This window comes from Equus caballus, chromosome 8, assembly GCF_041296265.1.
Source record: "Equus caballus isolate H_3958 breed thoroughbred chromosome 8, TB-T2T, whole genome shotgun sequence".
Lineage (NCBI taxonomy): Eukaryota > Metazoa > Chordata > Mammalia > Perissodactyla > Equidae > Equus > Equus caballus.
Window position 1 is genome coordinate 13876631 of NC_091691.1, and position 21267 is coordinate 13897897.

The 21267-nt window shown below is 47.0% G+C and overlaps 2 protein-coding genes across 7 annotated transcripts in view; one reads left to right on the forward strand and one right to left on the reverse strand.

The window, feature by feature from the left end:
- On the forward strand, positions 1–4721 carry ALKBH2 (alkB homolog 2, alpha-ketoglutarate dependent dioxygenase). 5 transcript variants are annotated; one of them, XM_001500874.5, is made up of 4 exons: positions 1–137; positions 724–1154; positions 2164–2362; positions 3390–3714. In XM_001500874.5, the coding sequence occupies exons 2-4, from the start codon at positions 878–880 to the stop codon at positions 3694–3696; spliced, it is 783 nt and encodes a 260-aa protein (XP_001500924.1). In that variant the 5' UTR covers positions 1–137; positions 724–877; the 3' UTR covers positions 3697–3714. The 5 variants fall into 5 exon arrangements, with proteins under 5 accessions (XP_001500924.1, XP_005612552.1, XP_005612551.1 ...); XM_005612495.4 differs by having other exon boundaries at positions 136–372; XM_005612494.4 differs by lacking the exon at positions 1–137 and adding an exon at positions 142–408.
- USP30 (ubiquitin specific peptidase 30) overlaps positions 3879–21267 on the reverse strand; it is a 26897-nt gene continuing 9508 nt past the window's right edge. The window contains exons 5-13 of one of the 2 annotated variants that reach the window (XM_023646978.2): positions 17214–17312; positions 16333–16378; positions 15115–15209; positions 10480–10539; positions 9891–9977; positions 9186–9266; positions 8872–9091; positions 7048–7168; positions 3879–6475 (exon numbers count right to left, since the gene is read on the reverse strand). In XM_023646978.2, the coding sequence (XP_023502746.2) occupies positions 6211–6475; positions 7048–7168; positions 8872–9091; positions 9186–9266; positions 9891–9977; positions 10480–10539; positions 15115–15209; positions 16333–16378; positions 17214–17312 (1074 nt within the window). In that variant the 3' untranslated portion in view covers positions 3879–6210. The remainder of the gene's footprint in view (positions 6476–7047; positions 7169–8871; positions 9092–9185; positions 9267–9890; positions 9978–10479; positions 10540–15114; positions 15210–16332; positions 16379–17213; positions 17313–21267) is intronic. The other variant, XM_023646979.2, reaches the window with a different exon arrangement.

Here is a 21267-nt window from a genome sequence, read left to right on the forward strand (position 1 = left end):
TAGAAACAAGCAGTGCTTGCACTGCGCCGGGAAGGCCAACAGGTGGCGCCAGGAGGCCGCCCACCACCTCGTTTTGCAAATTCGCCCGCCTCTCGGTTTGCGTCGGAAATCGACCCGGAAGCAGTGCTGCGGGCCGGGTGAGTGCTTTCTCTCTCCTGCGAGCCCTCCCTGCAGCGTTTGCAGGACTGGGAGCTGCGCGGGTGGTGTCCGCGGTTTTAAAGAGAACCCCTGCCATCCCTCCCACCCCAACCCCCTCCCCCACCCCGCGCACGAGTCCACATTCTTCTTTTCTATCAGAATTCGGCGTGCGCCTGTTTGACCACGTTTAACTGGTTTCCATTTAGATTCAGAATCATCGATTTGAGGATCACCGTACTTACCTATTTTAATCCTGGCGTGGGAGGGCCGGTCAGTTACGGGTGGGAAGGAATTAGCGACACTGCTTTTCTGGGTGACGTGGAGCAAACCCCTTCTCCTCTCCGGGTGTCAGTTTCCCCATCTATAAAAGTGACCGTTTGGATCACACAGTTTCCAAATTTGCCGGTGGCATGTGAATTCCCAGGGGAGGTTTCTTTAAAAACAGATTCCTGGGGGTGGGATGCAGGCAATTGGGCTTTTGCAATATAGCCAGCTGATTCTGATGCATTGCCAGGAGAGGAGTGGGGGGCCCCCGGACCATCCCGGGGACCCTTCCAGCTTTAACGTCCTCTACTTCCTCTCTAGGACATGGTGTTAAACATGGAAACTTAGACACAGTGAGGTGTGCTGCTGTGGCACCACTTTGCCACCGAGCAGATTTTTGCATCTGGGTGAGACCCTGGGCAATCTCTGTCTTTGCCCTGCACCAGCTCCCAGGTCTTTGCTTTGTGGAGACAGGATGGACAGATTCCTGGTGAAAAGCGCTCCCCGGGGCCTTTTGGGAAAGAGGCAGCCAGCGCAGACCGGAGGAGGCCCAGCAGCATTGGGAGACGGGGAGGAAAGCAGCAGGAAAAGGCCCAGGAGAGAAACTCCGGAGAACGGAGTGGACTTGGCAGGGCCCAGCTGGCAGCGCATTCGAGCCGAGGGCCTGGACTGCGATTACACAGTCCTGTTTGGCAAAGCCGAAGCAGACGAGATTTTCCAAGAGTTGGAGAAAGAAGTGGAATATTTCACAGGTAAGCAGAGGACTGCATGGCGTGTGCTGAAGGCTTGTTGGATAGAACTGGGGGTCTGCATTTAGAGAAATCTGAACTCGGGGGCCGTTGGTTACTGATGAGTTTGTTAACTGATTCAACACATATTCCCTGGGCACCTCTGGGCCAAGCTCCTCGCTAGGCACTTGGGATATAAACTGGAAAAAAACAGGATTGCCTGCCCACTAGGAGCTGACATGACCAGAGCCAGTCTCCGCCTGGCTACTGATTAGAATCATCTGGGAAAATTGGAGGAAAAAAGGATGCTGGGTTCTACCCAAGACCCACTGAATCAGAGTAGCTCGGGGTGCAGCCCGGGCATCAGCGTCTTTAGAAAGCTTCCTGGTGATTCTAATTTGCAGCCAAGGCTGAGAACCCCTGGTCAAACAGGAGAGATGGCAAATAACCAGGTAATCCGTGCGCACAGGCGTTCCCAGCACCACCTGGAGGACTTTGTTGCTTGTGGGAACTCAGATTGCTGGGCACACCCCGCAGTCTAGCATCTGAGTTTCCAGGTGATGCTGCAGCTCCGGGGACCACACACAGAGAGGCGCTGCAAGGTGGCAGGCACTTAGAGGCATAGAGGAGCCCACAGGAGACCCCAGCCTACAGCCTGAGCTGCGTTAGCTCCATCTTTCATGGGCCCCACAACCTTAGGCCCCACAGTTGGCAAAATCACCCTTGTGTGTGACCTGACTTCATCATACTTGCATTTCAGCCTCTTTATTCTGCCTGTCCTGTAGGTAAGGCAGTTAAGTTAGTGCTTTTAAAGAAATCGGACAAGACCGTGTTTCTCTAAGCCTAGTACGAGAATCGCTGTTCTTACGTGAACATCTTGGGTGAGCCGTAATGATTTTCGAGAAGAGGGTCCTGGGTTAGGGCATTCAGTGTTACTCCTGTTTTTCTTCCCTTTCCATCCTGAATACTTAGGGGACGAGTGTGGGGCGCCCGCCTGCCTGGTTTCCTGAGCTGCCATGTTTCATTTGTGCAGGTGCACTGGCCAGGGTGCAGGTGTTTGGGAAGTGGCACAACGTGCCAAGGAAGCAGGCGACGTACGGCGACACTGGGCTGACCTACACCTTTTCGGGGCTCACTCTGTCCCCGAAGCCCTGGATCCCAGTGCTGGAGCGCATCCGGGATCGTGTTTCTTTGGTGACCGGAAAGACCTTCAACTTTGTGCTCGTCAACAGGTGACACCCTGCCTATTTTGTAGTTTTTAGACCAGTGGACTGAATTTTATAAATCTTCCATTTCTCCCAAAAGGAAGAGGTTAGGATTCCACCGTATTTTATTCATTTGTACCACAAATAATGCTTTAGTGTACGAGGGAGGTGGGAGGGGAACCGCACCAGCAGTCAGTCGTGAGCAGGCGTGGAGCTCACGCCACAGTGGGGAGTGAGAGAGGACTGATGAGCACACAGTTAAACACGATCATTGCAGACATTTACAAGTATCTTGAAGAAAATGAACCAGGCTGATTTGACTAAGAATGGCCAGGAGGAAGGGGTCTGGGTTTAGGGAGGGTTTCTCAACAGCAGTGCTATTGTTTCGCGCCAGATAATTCTGAGGTGGGGGCCATCCTGGGCATCGTAGGATGTGGCCTCCACCCACTAGATGCCAGTAGCGCCCCCTCCCCAGTCATAGCACCGGAAGGCTCTCCAGACATTGCCCAGTTCCCTAAGGTGGGGGCAGACCCGCCCTGGTTGACAACCTCGGCTTTAGGGGAAGGCGGTCAGAGGAGGGCTCAGTCAGGTGGTGACATCTGAGCTGATAACTGAATGGAGACAGAGCGTGAGCCACACAGAATGTGGAGCAAGAGCCGTGGAGCCCGGAGCGTCTGTGGAGTGGAAACCTCATGGATACTGCCAGAAAGCAGTGGTTCGGAGCAGGGGGTATGGGCCGGGCTCAGACTGCGAGGAACACAGATTTCACTCTAGGTGGAGGGAGAAACCGTTTTATGCGATAAAGGTTTACGTGGATCAACAAGGAGAGTCTTTGGGTGTGTGAGGTTGTAAAGTGTATGATCAAATAGGACTAGGTAACCGAGTGAAACTGCTCCAGGCTCGGCTGCACTGTAGCAGCAGAGGCGGCCCTCCAGCCCTGGGGGGGACAGCGTGCTCGGAGCCCGGTTCTGCACCATGAGGAAACGAGGACCCTGCAGTGCTGGCGCGCCTTGGGGGGTGCTGTTCCGTGGATGGGCTCACTCTCCCGTTGCAGGTATAAAGATGGCCGAGACCACATTGGCGAGCACCGAGATGACGAGAGAGAGCTGGCTCCTGGGAGCCCCATCGCCTCCGTGTCCTTTGGGGCCTGCAGAGACTTCTTCTTTCGGCACAAGGATGCTCGAGGGAAAAACCCCTCCCGGCGGGTGGAGGCAGTCAGGCTTCCGCTGGCCCACGGGAGCTTACTTATGATGAACCCCCCCACCAACACTCACTGGTACCACAGCCTCCCCGTCCGGAAGAAGGTTCTGGCTCCACGGGTCAATCTGACATTTCGTAAAATTGTGCCGACTAAAAAGTAAACTTCTTGTTAACAGTTAGTACTTCTGTTTTCTCCTTTCCTCTACTCAGGGAGCTGGCATTTCCTTTACCAACACGGAAAGAAAGGGTTTAACCAGAGTGTCGGGCTTATTACATAACAATGCAGAATTCAGAAAGATAATGTTTGTATCAAATTGGAAAATTATGAAGGAATGTCAGTTGATTTTTTCCTAAAAAATGATTCTTTTATTGCTATAATACACAGCAGATACAAAAAGTACCTTTAGCAAATACAGAAATCAGCAGTTGTTATAGCATAAACTACTAGTTTAACTTAAGTTTTTGCAAAATGATGCTACTTTGTAAATAACTTAAAACTAAAGATCAGATTATTTGGCTGCTCCTTAATGCCTAATAATTTACAAAATGAGGAAGTCAGCTGTAAGTCAGGTAAGAGACTTTGCACAGGTGCCATTCACATTTACGAGCCTGGTTCAAACCCTGGCCTCTGACCAAAGATCCGCTTACAACGAGCCGTTCAAAGGATTAGCCCCTTTCTGCCGCCCTCTCTCTCATGGCAGATTTCCAAGAGGCGGCAGTGGCGAGGCGGCAGTGGCGAAACAGCAGTCACTCAAAGCCTCAACCTTGCGACGCAGCATAAGGGCACTTGCTCCACCAGGCTCAGGTAGAGCCGGCACGCTCGCTTCAACATCAGAGCCGGGGGCGGCCGTGAACCCCTCAGACGCATCAAGTTGCTCCCTTCCCACTCGTGTTTGCAGCCTGAGGACCTTCCCAGTATGTCCTGTCGAAAGTGAGGGTTCCGAGTCCTCAGGATGCACCACAGGCCCTGCGGAATGGTGGGCGCCTGGGCCTCTGGCGCTGTTGGCTGACACCGAGGCATTGTCTAGAAGTGTCTGCCGGCTCGCCTCCACCAGAGAAAGCACAGTTCTTAGCTTTATCTCAGGCGACCTTTTGGGCAGGTCTGATTCCAAATCTTATTTCTGAAGAGTCAGTTTGAAAGTGATATCCTTTTATTATTTTTAAATAAAAAAATCTATCTAAAACATAGATGCTTTTGTGTCATCAAAATTCCTGCAGCCCTGGGGCCGGCCCGGTGGCGTAGCGGTTAAGTTCACACGTTCTGCTTCGGCGGCCTGGGGTCCGTGTGTTCGGATCCCGGGTGTGGACATGGCACCGCTTGACAAGCCATGCTGTGGCAGGCGTCCCACATAGAAAGTAGAGGAAGATGGGCACGATGTTAGCTCAGGGCCACTCTTCCAAAAAAATAAAAAAAATTCCTTCGGGCCTGGGCTGCATTCATGAGTCTTACCTGAAGAGGGAGCAGCATGCGGCCGACAGTGCTTGTTATTAGGCTACCGGAAACGAACACACTTAGAACATGGACCTCTAACAAAATGACAGTACTAGATGTCAGCTGTGGTTATATGTTTAAAAAAAGAGAAACTTCTGTCTTCTTTTGCCGGCCTTTGATGGTAATCAAATCTAACCATTCGCTTTAGAAACAAGGACAGTGAGGTCCAGACAGACCGCAGCCCGTGGCTGGCCCCTTCCTGCCCACCCAGCCCTCGGGTCAGGGCAAGGATTGTCTTTTCACACAGCCCCAGCTCCACCTGTCAACCTGGAGCGCTCTCTTTGCGTGGCAATAAACCAACAGATGAGGATGACCGTCCAGTGATCTCTGTAGGAAAGGGTTTCTCCGGAGCGGAGGAGTCGGAGCGTCGCACGGGTGCCGCTCAGTTTTGGGGTGCTGCGATCTCACCTCTGAGTCCAGTATATGAAAGGCAAGCGCAGCGGGAAGCGGGTCGTTGATAACTGACAGAGGGGAGGGGTCTCGCCGAGGAGCAGGTTTGGCAGATGAACTTTCAGCACATAGAAAGAATTGGAAGATTAGAAAAAGACATACAAAAAGGGAAGGCAGCTGTTCTTTAGGCGTCTAACTGTTCTTCTGCTGTCCGTTGAGTAACTTGGAAGAAACAGAGCTTTTCAAAAATTGTTTATATGACTCTTCGATAAGGAATATTTTCCAGAATGGACGTGCTACAAAAGCAATCAAAAGTGAAAGGCACTTTTTCTTCTAAATTGTTGCCTTTAATAATTTCACTAATTCTTGTCAACCATTTTTATGGGCCTGCTTATTAAAAATAAAAGATCTATGCTGAAACATCAGAGGATCAGACAAAGTTAACTCTCCTCTGAGAACACCTACCATGTTAGAATATAAAAAAAGTGGCTTCCGGAGTCTGATTTCTTTTAATTACCTGTATCGGGCGAGTAAAAAGACGCTGTAGACACAATGAATGCTTTCCTAACACGACACCTTCAGTGCAGGCTAGCAGAGCTGTTCAGGGAGCCTGATTTGGTTTGAATTGGGGCCACTGGCTCCTGTGTGGAGCCTGCTCTTAGAACACACCAGAAGGCTAACGGACACTAGTGGGGCTGTTGCACACACACAGACACACACACACAGTCTGAGTCCGCCTTTCTCCTGGCGCATGTGGACAGCGCCATCAGCTCAGCTCTGGGGCCGGGCTGGGTCACTCCTCAGACTTGTACTCCGGACTCTGCTGCTGCGTCCTGGACAGAACACGCTCGTAGAACAGCAGGTAGGCGCTGGAGGACAGGACCTCCTGCAGGCTCGCCTTGCGCACGCTGTCATCAGAAATCCACAGCCACTGGCTGCTGGTGGAGAGAGGGTTCTTGGCGGAAGGTGGGGACCGTCGGTAAGTCACAAAGTGTCCAGAGTGCATGTCTCCATGGTGGACGACAACTGCCATCAGCCGGAAGAGGTACGAGGAGGAGCTGGACAGTAGGAACAAATGCCAGTGCTTTACAAACACAGCAAAGGAGGTTTACGGGCAGAAACAAAAAGTAAAAGAGTCCTAGATGACAGGGGACTGAGACAACGGTCCATCCAGACAACTGAACACTATCCAACCATTCAAGTACGGACCGGCTTTCCCGGCATGGGGAGACATCCATCCTATGAGTGTGTGTACTGTGTGTCTCTGATATTGTGTGTATGTACACACATACACTCAGCTTTCCAGAGTGGACGACCTTAAAGATTTAACTGTGATCTATAGGTGGTATCCCAAGAAATTTAAAATTTTCTTGTTTATACAAACATTCATACATCTAGACAGACATACACATATATTTAAATTGTATGTACTTTTATAATTCTTATTTTTAAAGTGATTTCCGTTTTGGACAAAAACAAATGGGTGAATGTGTAATAGTGAAAGTCTACCTTAAAAATGAAAGAAAAAATTAATCTCTGCATTTTTATTCATTTCTGTAGAAGCTAATTTTGGAAACCAAGAGAAACAGCCTACAGTGAATGAAGAATGTGCTCCTAAAGAGAGGCTCACCTGTAGTCAGGAACAACTGGGAGGGGGAAGGGCATCGGGGTTGGCAGCGTAGGCAGTAAAGACGGGGAGCAGGCGCCATTCATAAAAATTTGTGTTTTGGGGCCCCCAGGCTGATTCAGAACTGCAAGAGAAAAAGGCCCAAGGCAATTAAAGTCAGCGGTGGTTTTGGGTAAATAAAACATGGTTTTGATTACCTTGAAATTTAACTGCCTAATAATGCTACAAAGAAAAAACAAGTGTTTGATTTTGTATTACGCTGATTCATAAAATTTCCTCCCTTTTTATCCGACTGCTTTAATCCCCAGCAGGAAGAGTGCACTGAGCTCCTGGTCTACCGCTCACGCTGACAGCTCTGTGCATCTGTGAGGCCTCTATCCCTGTTTGCCAGACACGTGTCAGTTAAGCAGCAGCTAATTGACTGGCATTCTGATCTAAACCAAGGTTTCTCAACCTTGACACTATTGACATTTGGGGCTGGATAATTCTTTGTTGTGAGGGGCTGTCCTGTGCATTGTAGGATGTTTAACGGCATCCCTGGCCTCCACCCACTAGATACCAGTAACACCCTTCTTCCAGTTGTGACAACCAAATATGTCACCCGCCATTGCCCAATTCCCCTGGGGGGCAAAAGTCCCTGTTGAGAACCACTGATCTAAACCTTCTCTCTTCTTTAATTGTTAGCTTCTGAGGAATACCAACATGTAAGCACGTTAATCTATGTTTGTGGGTGTAGATAAAGTAATTAAGGAGACATCTTCATCTCTCTTCCTTTCACGTGTCATATTTGGGGCCTTTAAGCACCAAGTAGTTCGCTGATGGCCTCTTTAGCCCCAGCCACCATGCTTTGAACATGAGCAGAGCTGCACCTGACCCAGGAGAGGAGGAGGCTAGGGTGAAGAGATCCTGGGTTTAAGACGGGCCAAGAACTGAGCCTTCTTCCCGCCCAAGCTGTCCCTGACGCTGATCCCTTGACCCATGGAGAAAGGGCAAAACAGGCTCCCTAGGAGTGACATCCTGCCAGGCATGCAATTGTGGATGCAGAAAAGAATAAAAGTAGCAAGGGGAGCAGGGGGCAGGGAAGACAGTCCTGACGTGCGGGGGCAGCACGCGGACAGTGAGTTTGGGCTTGGTGCCCGAGGTCGGTGGGTTTCCTCATCTGTAACTGTAAAGAACCCAATACATTATGCAAGATACTTCACAAACTGCCCCAACACCACCATCTAGGGCCAGTGCTCCCATCTGCTGTTTGCCCTTGGACCAGTCATTCAGCCTCTTGGAGCCTCGACTTTCTCCTCAGAAAGACTGAGGGTAAGAATGGCCCCCTTGCTTCCCCGGGACCTGATTCAATGAGGAACCTCAGGTGAGGACGGTGATGGAATCAGATAAGTAACTCGGTAAAGAGGAAGGATCCGCGCAAATAAGACGTTCAGAGATCTTTAACAGGACGTGTCCTCCCCACGTTTCCCGTATAAACGAGGTGACTGTGCTGGGGGAGCAAAAGGAAGAGGAGAAGTTCACTGCAATGACGTGAGCCGATGCTTGTTCGGTCAAGAGACCAGAAAGCAAGACTGCGATCTTAAGCTTTCCTGCCTATATTTTTTCATCTGTAATAGAGGTTTTAAAACTACACATCTCATGACTATATAGCTTTAACCTCTTTTAAGAAATCTTCCCTCTCCCACCCTCAATCCTGCTGTTCTCAAGAATTTAAGCAAACGCTGTACACGCTTCGCCCTCACGGCACAAGGGACCAGGAGGTGGGGATGCCGGTGTCCTTGTCTGTGTGCTGCAGGGTCCTGCTGCCTCGCGTCCTCGGGCACACACCTGATCTGGGGGCTGCCGGCCCGTCCTGCAGTTCCACCACAGGCCCCGGGTTCTCCTTCAGTTTCGGGCCACGCTGACCAGGTTTATGTCCGAGGAGGTGGTACTTGTAGATGTCCATCATCAGGAACTCATTAAACTGCACGTGCTCGTGCCGCTTCAGGGGCGTGCCGTGGCTGGACCAGCTCAGCCGCTGGAGGTGGATGCACAAGCACTGAGGGAGCTGCAGGGAGAGAAACCGGGAGGAGCCGAGTGTCGGAGCGGGACCCAGGGAGTCCTCGAGAGCAAAGCCGCCGAGGGGGATGGTGTGCGCTCACCTTCCCCAGCTTTAACTGTTTAACAAAAGTGGTCCTCTGGTGCTCCACCTTCTCCCCGTTCAACGTCCCTTTGGCTTCGATCTGAAATAAAAGAAACGTCTCTGTGCAGAAATCTGTGACGCAGGACCTCTGTGGAGAGCTGTAGGTCAGGCGGGCGTTAGACTGCATTCAGCTGGTGCTTGACTTCTCTCTGGGAAAGAACTCAGCTGCCCAGCTACGTGTGAGTTGTTTTCACTGTTGTAGTCATTAAGTAACAGTGACAGTGGAGGCAAGAGAAATGAAGAAGGAACTCTAAACTCTGACAGTGGCATATAATCTCTTTTGTTCTGTGTCTTTAAGAATTCTCTTCCACACAGTTCCTCCTCATTCAGAGGATGACGTTCACTTGCTTAGGGGAGTCAGGCAGGTAGTGTAGGTAAGGCGGGGTGTGAGACAAGTGGGAATGGAGGGGACTGTAGCAAACTGGAGAGGACATGTCCCATCTCAAGGATGGCGTTCAAATTTTTAAACATTCTGTGGATGAAACAAAACTCATCTGAGAAAGAGATTTGGTCCTCGGGCTGCCAATTTCCTAAGCAAGTTAGGTAGAAATGGCTGTGGCTAAAAAGATCCTCTGGGTATAGTCAGCAGAGCTCAGGGCCAATGGTGTGACAGGCACTATATCAGGGCCAGCTGGGGAGATGACATTTGGGGTTCGAGGCATACCTTCGTACAGTTGTCACATACAACATCTCGCACTGATTCTGATGAGATGAAGTGGTGAAGGCAGTGGTCCAGAGTCAATGGATGACCCTACAGCACAAAAAGAAGAAAACTCATTATTATAATTCAAAGGACAGCCATACTGAAACTAATAACAGATGGCAATGTGAATCCCAGAGCTTTATTTTTGCTTATATAGACAATAAAGCTTCACAATCACAACTGGATGTTTCCTGAACAAGCGTGGAGCTCAAAGCACTAGACCTGCTGTTACAGATAGATTCAAGGGTATGAGGACATAACATCGCAGAAAGTTACGGACTTCCACGCTGTTTTAGTTATCTTTGAATTTGAGATTCGTGTGTGTGTGTATTAAAAAAGCCAAAATTTCTGCAGCAAGAGAAAAACTGCCCACCTTTTTCTCTCCCCAAAATCAGGACATGGTTCCACGTGTTAAAACTAAGACAGGTTCAACCAACCAACTACATGTCTGAGTAACACACGGTACGTGAGCTACACAAAATGCCTCAAAGCCCTTTCAGATTTAAATGTCTCCAAAACAGACCCAAAATAAGCCATAGACAGTACATACCCACGTGGCAGCTGGAATACTTAGCGAAAGGCTATCAAAGGTATCAAATCGAACAGGACTCTGAAACAGTGCAGAAAAGCCAGAAAGGAGTTAGGTTCAATTCAAAGCTTTATGGATGGGAAGATATATGCCTACAAAACAGTTTACTATTTAGATGCCCAAGATTAACCTAATGAAACATAATGCACTTACCTAGAAGCCAATTCTACTAAAAACAGCCTTGTAAACATAAGAGATACAATAACACTAAAGGGTGGTTTGGGAAAACTCTAAGATAACGTACCTGACCCAGAAATTTGGGGATTTTATCCTAAGGAAATAACCATAGACATAACTCAAGGATATTCATCAGCATTATTTACAACAGCAAAATGTGAACAGTTGAAATTTCTAGGGAATGATGAAATAAATTATATCGTGCACAGAATGGAATACTGTATTAAAAACAGTGTAGTAGACGAATGTATGATTACATGGAAAGATGTACATGTTACATTATTAACTGCGAAAAACAGATGATAAAATAGGGTAGGAATTCCTGCCTTTGGTGATGGCAGAGCAGCTAGACGATCTCTCCTTAAGGTCACAACTGTAAAATTTGGACCAAAACAAAACCATTTGAATGACTGGAGAGCTGTCAAAAGCAGTAAGGAATTGAAAAGAGGTCAACTCGTGGGGAACAGGAACTCCATGGACGAGATCTGCATGTGTGGCTTTTTGCTTGAGGGTCCTCCCCAGTCTACGCAGTTCAGGGTTGGGTGGCAAGAAAGCAGCAGTCTTACAGGATCGAGGTATCAGAGGACAGAGTTCAGGGCTGGTGTAGAGGCTGAGAAAATCCCACAAAGAGGATTTCTCTCTTTTCCACAGAGAGGTTCTGCCCCCAAATCCATGCATCAACCCTGCCCAATTCCACAGCTGACCCCTGAACCACACATACATGGGGGCCTGGCAAAAAGCAGCAGCAGGAAGCTGAAAAAACTGAGCCGAGACTCTGCTGCCCAATGTAGGGAAGACAGAGTTTGGAGTTTGAGCTTAGCCAACTTAGCTGCCCGTCAGGGTAGAATTCATTATTTTTCAGAGAAATGTAACAGAATCCCAAGTCTCTACTACAATGTTAAATATGCAATAAAAAATTACTAGACATACAATACAAAGAAAGTAGAAAATGTGACCCATGGTGAAGGGAAACGGAGGTGACTTGGATGGTGAAATTAGCACAAGGGCATTTATAGGTTTAACCACCATAAAGATGCTCCAGGACACAAAGGAAGATGGAGGTTATTTAGTTCTAGTGGAGGACAAATAGAGAATCTCAGCAGAGAAAGGGAAACGATAAAGAACACAATGGAAATTATACAACTAAGAAGAACAATAACTAAAATGAAACATTCACTGGACAGGCAGAGACTGAAGATGGAAAAGAGAGTCAGTGAACTTGAAGACAATAGAAATGATCTAATGTGAAGGACATGGAGGAAAGAGGTCGAAGAAAAAGGAACCAAGCCTCAGTGACCTGTGGGACAACATCAAGCAGACTGACAAGTAGAGAATGGGGCATAAAATTTTTTGAAAAAATAATGGCCAAAAAATTGTGCAAATTTGGTAAGAAACGTAAGTTTACAGATTTAAGAAATTCAGCAAACTTCAAGCAAATACAAAGAAAACCATACCTATGCGCAGCAAGGACAAACTGCTGAAACCCAAAACTAAAGAGAAAATCTTGTAAGCGGCCAGAGAAAAAAATGACACTTTACATCCAGAAGATATAAATGATACTAACTTCGCATTAGAAAACATGAGGCCAGAGGACAAGAGAACAATGCCTTTAAAGCGATGAATTTAAAATAAACCAAACCAAAACAACAGCAACACTGTCAACCCAGAATTCTACATCCAGCAAAACTATTCTTCAAAAAAAAAGGCAAAACAAAAACATCTTCATATAAATAAAATCTAAGTGAATTTGTTGCCAATAGACCTGCAAGAAACGTTACAGGAATCTTCGTAGGCTGAAGGGAAAAAACATCAAATGGACCGGGGTCTACAGAAAAGACTGAACACTGAAAATGGCAAATATAAAACTTTTTTTCCTTTTAATTTCTTTTAAACATACATAACTGTTTAAAGCAAAAATTATGACAGTATTGTGAGGTTTATAATTTGTGTAGATATAATATATATGACACAAATAGCAAAAGCAAAGGGTAACAGAACTATACTTTTGTAAGGTTCTTATATTTTACACAAAGGAGTGTGACATTAACTCTAAAGAAACCATAAGTTAAAACTGCATGATGTAATCACACACACACATACAAATGTAAAATAGTATAGCTAAAAAGCCAACAGAGGAATTACAACAAAATACTAAAAAGCATTCAATTAACCCAAAAAAAATGAAAGAAAGAAGGAACAGAGGAACAATAAATATATGAGACAAACAGAAAACAAATGGTAAAATAGCAGACCTAAATCCAACAATATAAATACTTACATTAAATGAAAATGGACTAAACATGCCAATTAAAAGGCATATTATCACACTGGATAAAAAAGCAAGACCAATTATATGCTGTCCACAAGAGCCACACTTTAAATACAAAGACAAAGATAGGTCAAAAGTAAGAGAGCAGAAACAGACGTACCATAGAAACACAAGATAGACGGAAACGACTCAGACGAAACAGACTTCAAGACAAGGAGTCTCACCAGAGACAGAGGGACACTTTATGATGACAATATAAGTCAACTCATCATAATTAATTTATGTGTATGTGCTAATAGAAAGTCTCAAAAGAAATTCAGCAAAAATAGAACTAAAGAAAGAAAAAGAAATACACAAATTCTAGCAAACATTTAAGGAAGAACCAATATGAATGTTAACCAAAGTCCTTCAGCAAAAAGAGGAGGAGGGAACACTTCCCAGCTTATTTTATGAGGCCAGAGTAATCCTTACAACAAAACCTGACAAAGACATTACAAGAAAACTGTAAGGCCAACATTCCTCATAAACACAGACACTAATATCCTTTAGAAAATATTAGCAGATCAAATCCAGTAATAAATAAAAACAATAATACGTCACAATAAAGTGGAGTTTATCCTAGAAACACAAGGCTAGTTTAACATTAGAAAAATCAAAAGAAACAAAAGAAAAATCAATCACTGCAATTCACTATATTAACGAAATAAAAGAAAAAATTATGATCATCTCAATATATGCAGGAAAAACATGACAAAATTCAGCATGATAAAAAAACTCTCAGCACACCAGGAACAGAACTTTCTCAGGGTGATAAAAGGGGCATATTAAAACCCAAAGCTAATTTCATAATTAGGATACAGCAAATACTTGCTTCTTAACATCTGAAACAAGGCAAGGATGTCTGCTATCACCACTCCTATTCATCTTTGTACTGGAGGACCTCACCATGAAAATAAGGCAAGAAAAACAAATAAAAAGCATAAAGATTGGAAAGGAAGATGTAAAACTTCTATTCACAGACAAATGATTGTTTACACACACAGAAAATTCTAAAGAATATACAAGACTTCTAGAACCAATAAATCTTTGCAAGATCCAAGATATAAGGTCAACATACAAACAACAGTATTTCTATATACTAGTGGCAAACCATTGGAAAATAATTTTAAAATTCCATTTACAACAGCATCAAAACACAAATAAAAAAAAAAGATGAATGGGTAACTTATAGACCAGAAGATATTTAAGCTCGATCAGTGACTTGTAATGTATGGACCTTATTTTAAAAAAAAGATTCAACATCATTAGTCATCAGGGTAATGCCAATTAAAACCACAATGAGATACCACTTCACACACACTAGGATGGCTAAAACTTAAAAAGTCAGATAACAAGTGTTTGTGAGGATGTAAAAACGTTGGAACCCTCATTTACTGCTGGTAGGAACATAAAATGGTACAGCCACTTCGGAAAACAACCTGGCAGTTCCTCAAAGGTTAAATATAGAGTTGCCACATGAGCTAGCACGTGTATTCCCAGGTATCTACCCAAGAGAAATGAAAACATATGTCCACACAAAAACTTGTACACAAATGTTCATGGCAGCATTATTCATTATAGCCAAAAAGTGGAAACAACCCAAATATCCATCAACTGATGAATGGATAAAGAAAATGTGGTCTATCCATACAATGGAATATTATTTGATAATAAGAAAGAAGGGGCATGGCGGGGGGCGGGGGGTGATGAAAATTGATTGAGGAGACAGTTGCACAATTCTCTATTTTTGTATTATGTTGGAAATTTTCCCTAACAAAAAATTACTTGAAAACCTCAAAGGCAAAAATAAAACAAAACAAAACACCAGCCCTAGAATCTGCTGTGTGCCATGAGTATAGACCCAACCTCAGGACTCGAAATCCTGCCAATCCACAATGGATCCGCTGCTCTTGGCGCAGAAGATGCCACCTGAGGATCAACTGACGTGTCAGCACTGACCGAAAGGGGGCAGTCGGTCCACTACGTGTACACAGCCCAGGCATTCTCAAATGCAATACCGCAATGTCCATCTACTCCTTCTAGATCCTTCATGAATCTTAACTTAAAAGAAAACCTCACCAGAAAACATCAAGTATTGATAACGTCTTTACCTGGTGTTCACAGTGCTTGCAGACCATATTACTAGTAAGTCTCCCGTGGAAAGGATGCTGAGACTTCCAGTGAGTGAACGTGGGATGCAGTGACCCTGGAATACAGAGCATCCTTTGATATGCCAACTTTAGCCCTTTGGCGTCAACCTCGAAATTCACCCTCCTTTTTACTAAGTGGTAGAAACTCCCTCTTTAGAAAAAAAACGTTCCTGAAAAGTAAACTGAAATAGCTTTCCTTATTGACTTCCCCCCAAAAATGACAGCCTAGTCCTTTCACGGGAGAATTTACACAGGTCCTTAAATATGGTTTCTGCAGAATGGGTACAGCTACATTTAAGAAAGGAATTTGTGTTCACTAATGTCTTTTTACAAACACATACTTAAAATGCTTGCGGTGTCAAAAAAAGGATACCACAGGTGAATATTGTATAAAGTGACATAAACTTCTGAAATCATCAGAATAAGTAAGTTCTGAAAAACTAGGATTTTCTCTGGCTAGCATGGGGGTTAGTGGAATAAACACAGAGTGGTATGCGAGTTAGAAACACAGGCTCCTGGGCTGGGTCCTGGCTTTGCTTTTTATCAGCTATGTGACCTGAGAAGTCCCTTCATCTCTGTAAGCCTGTTTGCTGGAAATGGAGAGAAGTATTATTCCCTTATCCCCACCACTATTAATTCCATTGAGTTGTCAGGCTTACATGAGATATTACAGAGCCTGGCAGACAGGGTGGGCTCAAAAGACAACCATTCTTATTCCTGCTTAGTACAACCGTACATATTACACAAAGGAACTGATGTGTCTTTTTTTTTTTTTTTCCAGGTTTAAGTCTTAAGAAAACAATGATTTCCTTCTAAAGAGGACAGTGATAATTTGCAGTAAAAGTTGGCCCAAATGCAAATACTGAGGACACGCCAGTTGCAGCTTAAGTTCCTCACGAGATCGATTCAAGAAGGTAAAAAGAAGCCCCTTGTTTGGAGTAGAAATAAGTCTGTTTAGAGGAAACTGAGCAGGGCTGCGGTGTGAGGGAACAATTCAAGATGGGCACAGAGGGAACAACTTGAAGCTGTTTTCCACAATGCGAGTTCCTCTGTGAGTACACACACTGCAAGCTGGAACAGATGTCACCAGAAAAAAACTTTTTCTAAACATAAACCAAATGACTGTCCTATCTAACAAGCACCCGCCTTGCATGTTACGGTTCCATGGCAAACGCGTACCTCTTGTGCGGCAGGTTATCTGCTTGGGAGTTGCTTCTGACTGCTGCTGTAGGGAGAAAAAAGGAAGGCTGAAAACCCTCCTGCCATGCCCTTCAGCCCCTCACCCCACTCCCACTTCTTACAGTTTCTGTGCTGACCGCACCGTCACAAGTCAACTGCAAACAAAGGTTTCTGAAAGCAGCCTTTCAGAACCCACTCTGTTGGTTACTGTTCCTATTCCTTCACCAAATGCAACTGGAACACATTTCCTCTCCAGGGTATCTCCCCCTTTACTAGTTAACTTTTACCAACTCCCTAACTTTTATACTGTTCTGGGGAAATGAGGGTTCATTTGGCATTCCTATGGCTCCTTGTTCCCCTGCATTAAACAGAGGGGGGAAAAAAGCATTCTTTTTTCTCAAAGCCAACACAAATTACAGCAACGCATCATTTTGTTTTCTTTAAAGCCTGTCAGCTGACCTAACATCTGTTGCCAATCTTCTGTTTTTCTTCTCCTTCTCCCCAAAGCCTCTCACTACATAGTTGTATATTCTAGTTGTAGGTCCTTCTGGTTGTGCTATGTGGGACGCCGCCTCAGCTGGCCTGATGAGCGGTGCCATGTCCACGCTCAGGATCCGAATCGGTGAACCCTGGACCACCCAAGCAGAGCGCGAACTTAACCACCCGAAATGCATCATTTTAAAGAGACCTGACATCCCTAATGAAAGTCACCAACTGCAAAGTTCACAGTGTATGACCGGCCCCCAGCCCCACTCCCACTACTGATTTTTACTGAATCTTACTTTTGAGTGTAAAGTTGTACAAAGATTTACACTTAAGTTCCTACACCTATTAAACATGCACAAACCCCATTAAATGTACTGAAAATATTACTGGTTTACCTCCAGGGAGTGAACATCAAACAAATGTGTGACCCGGGGCTGGCGGTCCCGCTCATCCTCCAATGACGAGGTAATGACGTGGAATAACTCATGAGCATCCTGTCAAGGGCAAAGCATTCTTCAGAGAGGCCCGAGGAGGTGGGGCAGCACCAGAACCACCCCTACATGGACTGCGGGGCAGACCCCCTATGGCTAACGAGGGCAGAATTTCCTTTCCACCTTCTCGAAGCCCAGCTCATTACACAGAGACAGTTACATTCTAGACTTTTCACAATAAAGACCCTCAACCGAGAGGCCCAAGGGGAGAGAAGGAAAGAAAGGTGGGTGGGCTGCCTCCACGCCAGCTCTCTGGAACCTGTTTTAGCTTTATCTAGATGGCCCTGACTTCCCCTCCACCTGACTACACTTTTTCTTGTTTTTATTGCGATAAAATGCACATAACATAGAATTGACCATTTTATCCATTTTTAAGTGTACCATTCTGTACTGTTAAGTCCTTTCACATTGTTGTGCAACCATCACCACCATCCATCTCCAGAACTTTCTGTTCTTCCCAAACTGAAACTTCGTACCCATTAACACTAACTCCCCCATCCCCCACCCCCAGGCCCTGGCGACCACCATTCTACTTTCTGTCTCTACGGATCTGAGTCCTCTAGGGACCTCATCTAAGTGGAATCATACAGGATTTGTCTCTGTGTGACTGGCTTATTTCACTCAGCATAACGTCCTCAATCCATGCTGTGGTGTGTGTTGGAATTTCCTTCCTTTTCAAAGCTGAATAATATTCCATTGTGTGTATACACACACACACATTTTGTTGATCCATTCATCCCTGTGGACAAGGGTTACGCCCACCTTTTGGCTATTGCCAATAACCCTGCTCTGAACACGGTGCACAAATGTCTGTCTGAGCCCGTCCTGCAGTTCTTTGGGTGCACGCCCAGCAGTGGAACGGCTGCAAAGACGGCAGAGGTGCACTCTTTAAGGGTCAACTCAACCGCTGCCTCCCAAAAGGCCAAAGCCACGGCTCCCTCTCTCGGCTCCCTCTCTCGGCGGCTGCTGGTCCTCACTCAGCCGTCGGCTCCCTCTCTCGGCGGCTGCTGGTCCTCACTCAGCCGTCTCAGCCTCCACTCTCACCCTCCCTCCAGTCACCAGAGTGATCTTTTGAAAGGCAAATGACGTTACTCATCTGCTTTCAACTTTCCAAAGGCCTTCACTGCTAGAATGAACCCATTGTAGCCGGCCCACAAAGGCTGACCGGCCCCTAGAACCCTCTCGCTCCCTCCCTAGGCCCAGCTCCTGGCTCCTGTTAGCGCCTTGAAGCACCAGGCCAATTCCCGCCTCAGGGCCTGGGTCTTTCACGCACTCTCGCCCAAGGAGCTTTGTCCAGACCTTCACAGAGCTGCCCCTTCTCACCCTCCAGGCCTCTGCTCAAAGGCAGCTCCTCGGGGAGGCCCTCCCTGACTTAACCCTACCTCAGGCCAATTCAGCAGGCGTCCTGCAGGCTTGACCTCCAAAATAGCCCCTAGTCCCTGAGGATTCTCCACCCCCTCTGCCTCAACCCCAGCCTCAGCCATGCCATCCCCGGCCTGGCTATCTGCAACAGCCTCCCAACTTTCCTCTCTGCTCCCCTCTTGCCCCGCAACGGTCCCTCCTGGACGCAGCCGCCAGCACGGGCCTGTTCAAACCTAAATCAGATCAAACCAGCCCCCTGTTCAAGGCCTCTCCCGCCTCCGCACTGCACACGGAGCAGAGGCCAGCTCCTGCCATGGCCTCCGTGCCCTGCACAACCTGCTCCCTGCCAACCTCTGCGACCCTCTCCCCCACTGCTCCCCCAGCCCCCGGCCCGGCCACACCGGCCTTCTGGCCGTTCTCCAGACACCGCGTCCTTACAGCTCTCCCAAGGCCTGGCCCTGGCTCGTCCCGTCTGGAACACGCTGCACGCACACCTTCACGGGCCTCACTTCATGTTGGACTGCAGGCCTCAGGTGAAAGCGGGGGTCTCCGGAAGAGCCTTCCCCACCTAAAGTAGTCCCGTCACTTCTCTTACTCCCTAGCGCCCACCAGAACGTGCGCTCCGTGAGAGCAGGACCCTACCAGCCAGGCTTGCCGCTACCACCCCAGGCCCTCGATAGGCCCTGCCCGAGGCGGCAGTCAGTAAAGAGTTGTTGCACGTATGGATGAATCCCCTCCTAGGCTACGAAGAGCGGTGAGCAAGAGAGTGACGGAGAGTCGAAGATAAATAAGGCAAGGCTCTTGTCCTCGAGAGACTCACAACCCAGGGCAGATGTGGCAGCCTAGCTATTATCCAGCAGCACAGTGCTACAGCCCTGTCGTGACCAATGAGCCCTCGGAGCCTGAGGGAGGACCAGCTCTTCCTGGGAGGCCGCACAGACAAGGCGTCCAGGCCAATCCTTGAAGCATGAGGAGAGGGTCACCAGAGAGCAAAATCCCAAGACAGGATGGAGTTGGATCCGAAGCCTACTCCGTCACAGTCAGCCATGTAACTACTCGGCTTTGAGAAAAGAACAGCATTGCAGTAGAGAGTGGAGCTGGAGAGCATGCGCTGTAGTGCCAGACTGGCTTGAATCCTGGCTCTGCCACTTAAATAGCTGTGTGACTGTGGGCAAGTCACTAAACTTCTCTGAACCTTAGTGTTCTCATCTGTAAAGTGGGGATAATAACAGTAACTCCTCACTGGGTTGTTGTAAAGATTACATCAGGTAATGTACACGAAGCAAGCACTTAGCCCAGTGCATCCCCGAGAGCTCTAGCTTTAGGAACTGATAGTAGAAGTTTGCTGGTGATTGACTAGATCACTGATAATGAAGACATGGACAATGCCTCATGCTAGGGGCTCTGCATGCCTTCAAAGAGGGAGACCAACAGACAGACACGCTCCTCTTCTCCACGCACACACACTATGGCACTACGTGGCTCCGTGACTGCTGTGGGCTGAAGATGTTGGAAGTACTTCCAAGGAGTAACTGGGACTTAAGTGGGTCCTTAATGGAAGGACAGGACTTAGAAAAGGTATCTGATGTCCTTAAGGACTAAATCTTAGTCACGCTCTCAGTTTAGAGAAATGTCAAATGTAGCTAAATAATTCCAGCTACCAGAGAAGGATTAAAAAAGTACTTTCTAAACAGAAAAACATTTAAACATAAAGAGATTAATCAGGATGCATTTTAAGGAAGTAAAGATACCATCAACATCACGTTGAGAAAGTAACATAAACATGGCTTTCAAGTGGAAACAAGAGACCATCTTTACAGAGAAGAGGAGCGAGAAAGCCTTCCCACCTCACTTGGCAGAGTTTCAAATGCCTCTCACTTCAGCCCCACAGTTCTGGGAGCCTGAAGGCTGTCCCATTTCTCTGATCCAGTGTCTGGACAGTGGAGGCAGAAACAGCCAACACAAAGCTGGACAGGGCCCTCCTGGACATGTGGCCAGCGAGGGTGTCCTCATACACCACTGAAAGCACATTTTTTGTCCCTAGAGCTTCGCTCTCTCAGCCTCAGCCTCAGCCCTGACATCAGTAATAGCGATCTGGGGAGGAGGACGTGGCCAGGACCAAAGACGACAGTGAAGCTGTAGCTGTGCAAAGCGGGGTGGAAGTGGCTGGAATAAGGCCCTGGGGTTGCCTATGACAGATGCTCCAGATTTGGGGCCACTTGAAGCCAGCCCCTGAAGACTGATTTTTTTTTTTTAAATGAAGATGTGGTTCAAAAAAGGGTCTCACCTAAACCTCTGGGCCTCTAAGGTGAAGCCACTTGCCTCTCTCTAAAGGACCCGGATGTTGCTATCATCCACTGAAATGCAACGTCACTCAAGAACGGAAGAGATTTTCTCTTTTTGTTAACTGTGTGTTTATGCCCTAACCTCCCAACTCCTCTGATCATGAGAGGAGGAATAAAGTTCATGATCTGGTCCCAGAACACTGCGGCTGTCTAAAATGCCACAGAAATGTACACTCGGGCCAGGCCACTGCAAGGTTCATGCTGGCGTTTCTTCCTCCCGCTGCAGCAACGCAGCTGTTCTTCAGCGAGCA

Excerpts from the sequence above, each read along its gene's own strand:
- ALKBH2 (XM_001500874.5), top strand. The coding sequence starts at position 878 with ATGGACAGATTCCTGGTGAAAAGCGCTCCCCGGGGCCTTTTGGGAAAG. Across the intron at positions 1,155-2,163 it reads AGAAGTGGAATATTTCACAG|GTGCACTGGCCAGGGTGCAG; the intron begins GTAAGCAGAGGA and ends TCATTTGTGCAG. Across the intron at positions 2,363-3,389 it reads AACTTTGTGCTCGTCAACAG|GTATAAAGATGGCCGAGACC; the intron begins GTGACACCCTGC and ends CTCCCGTTGCAG.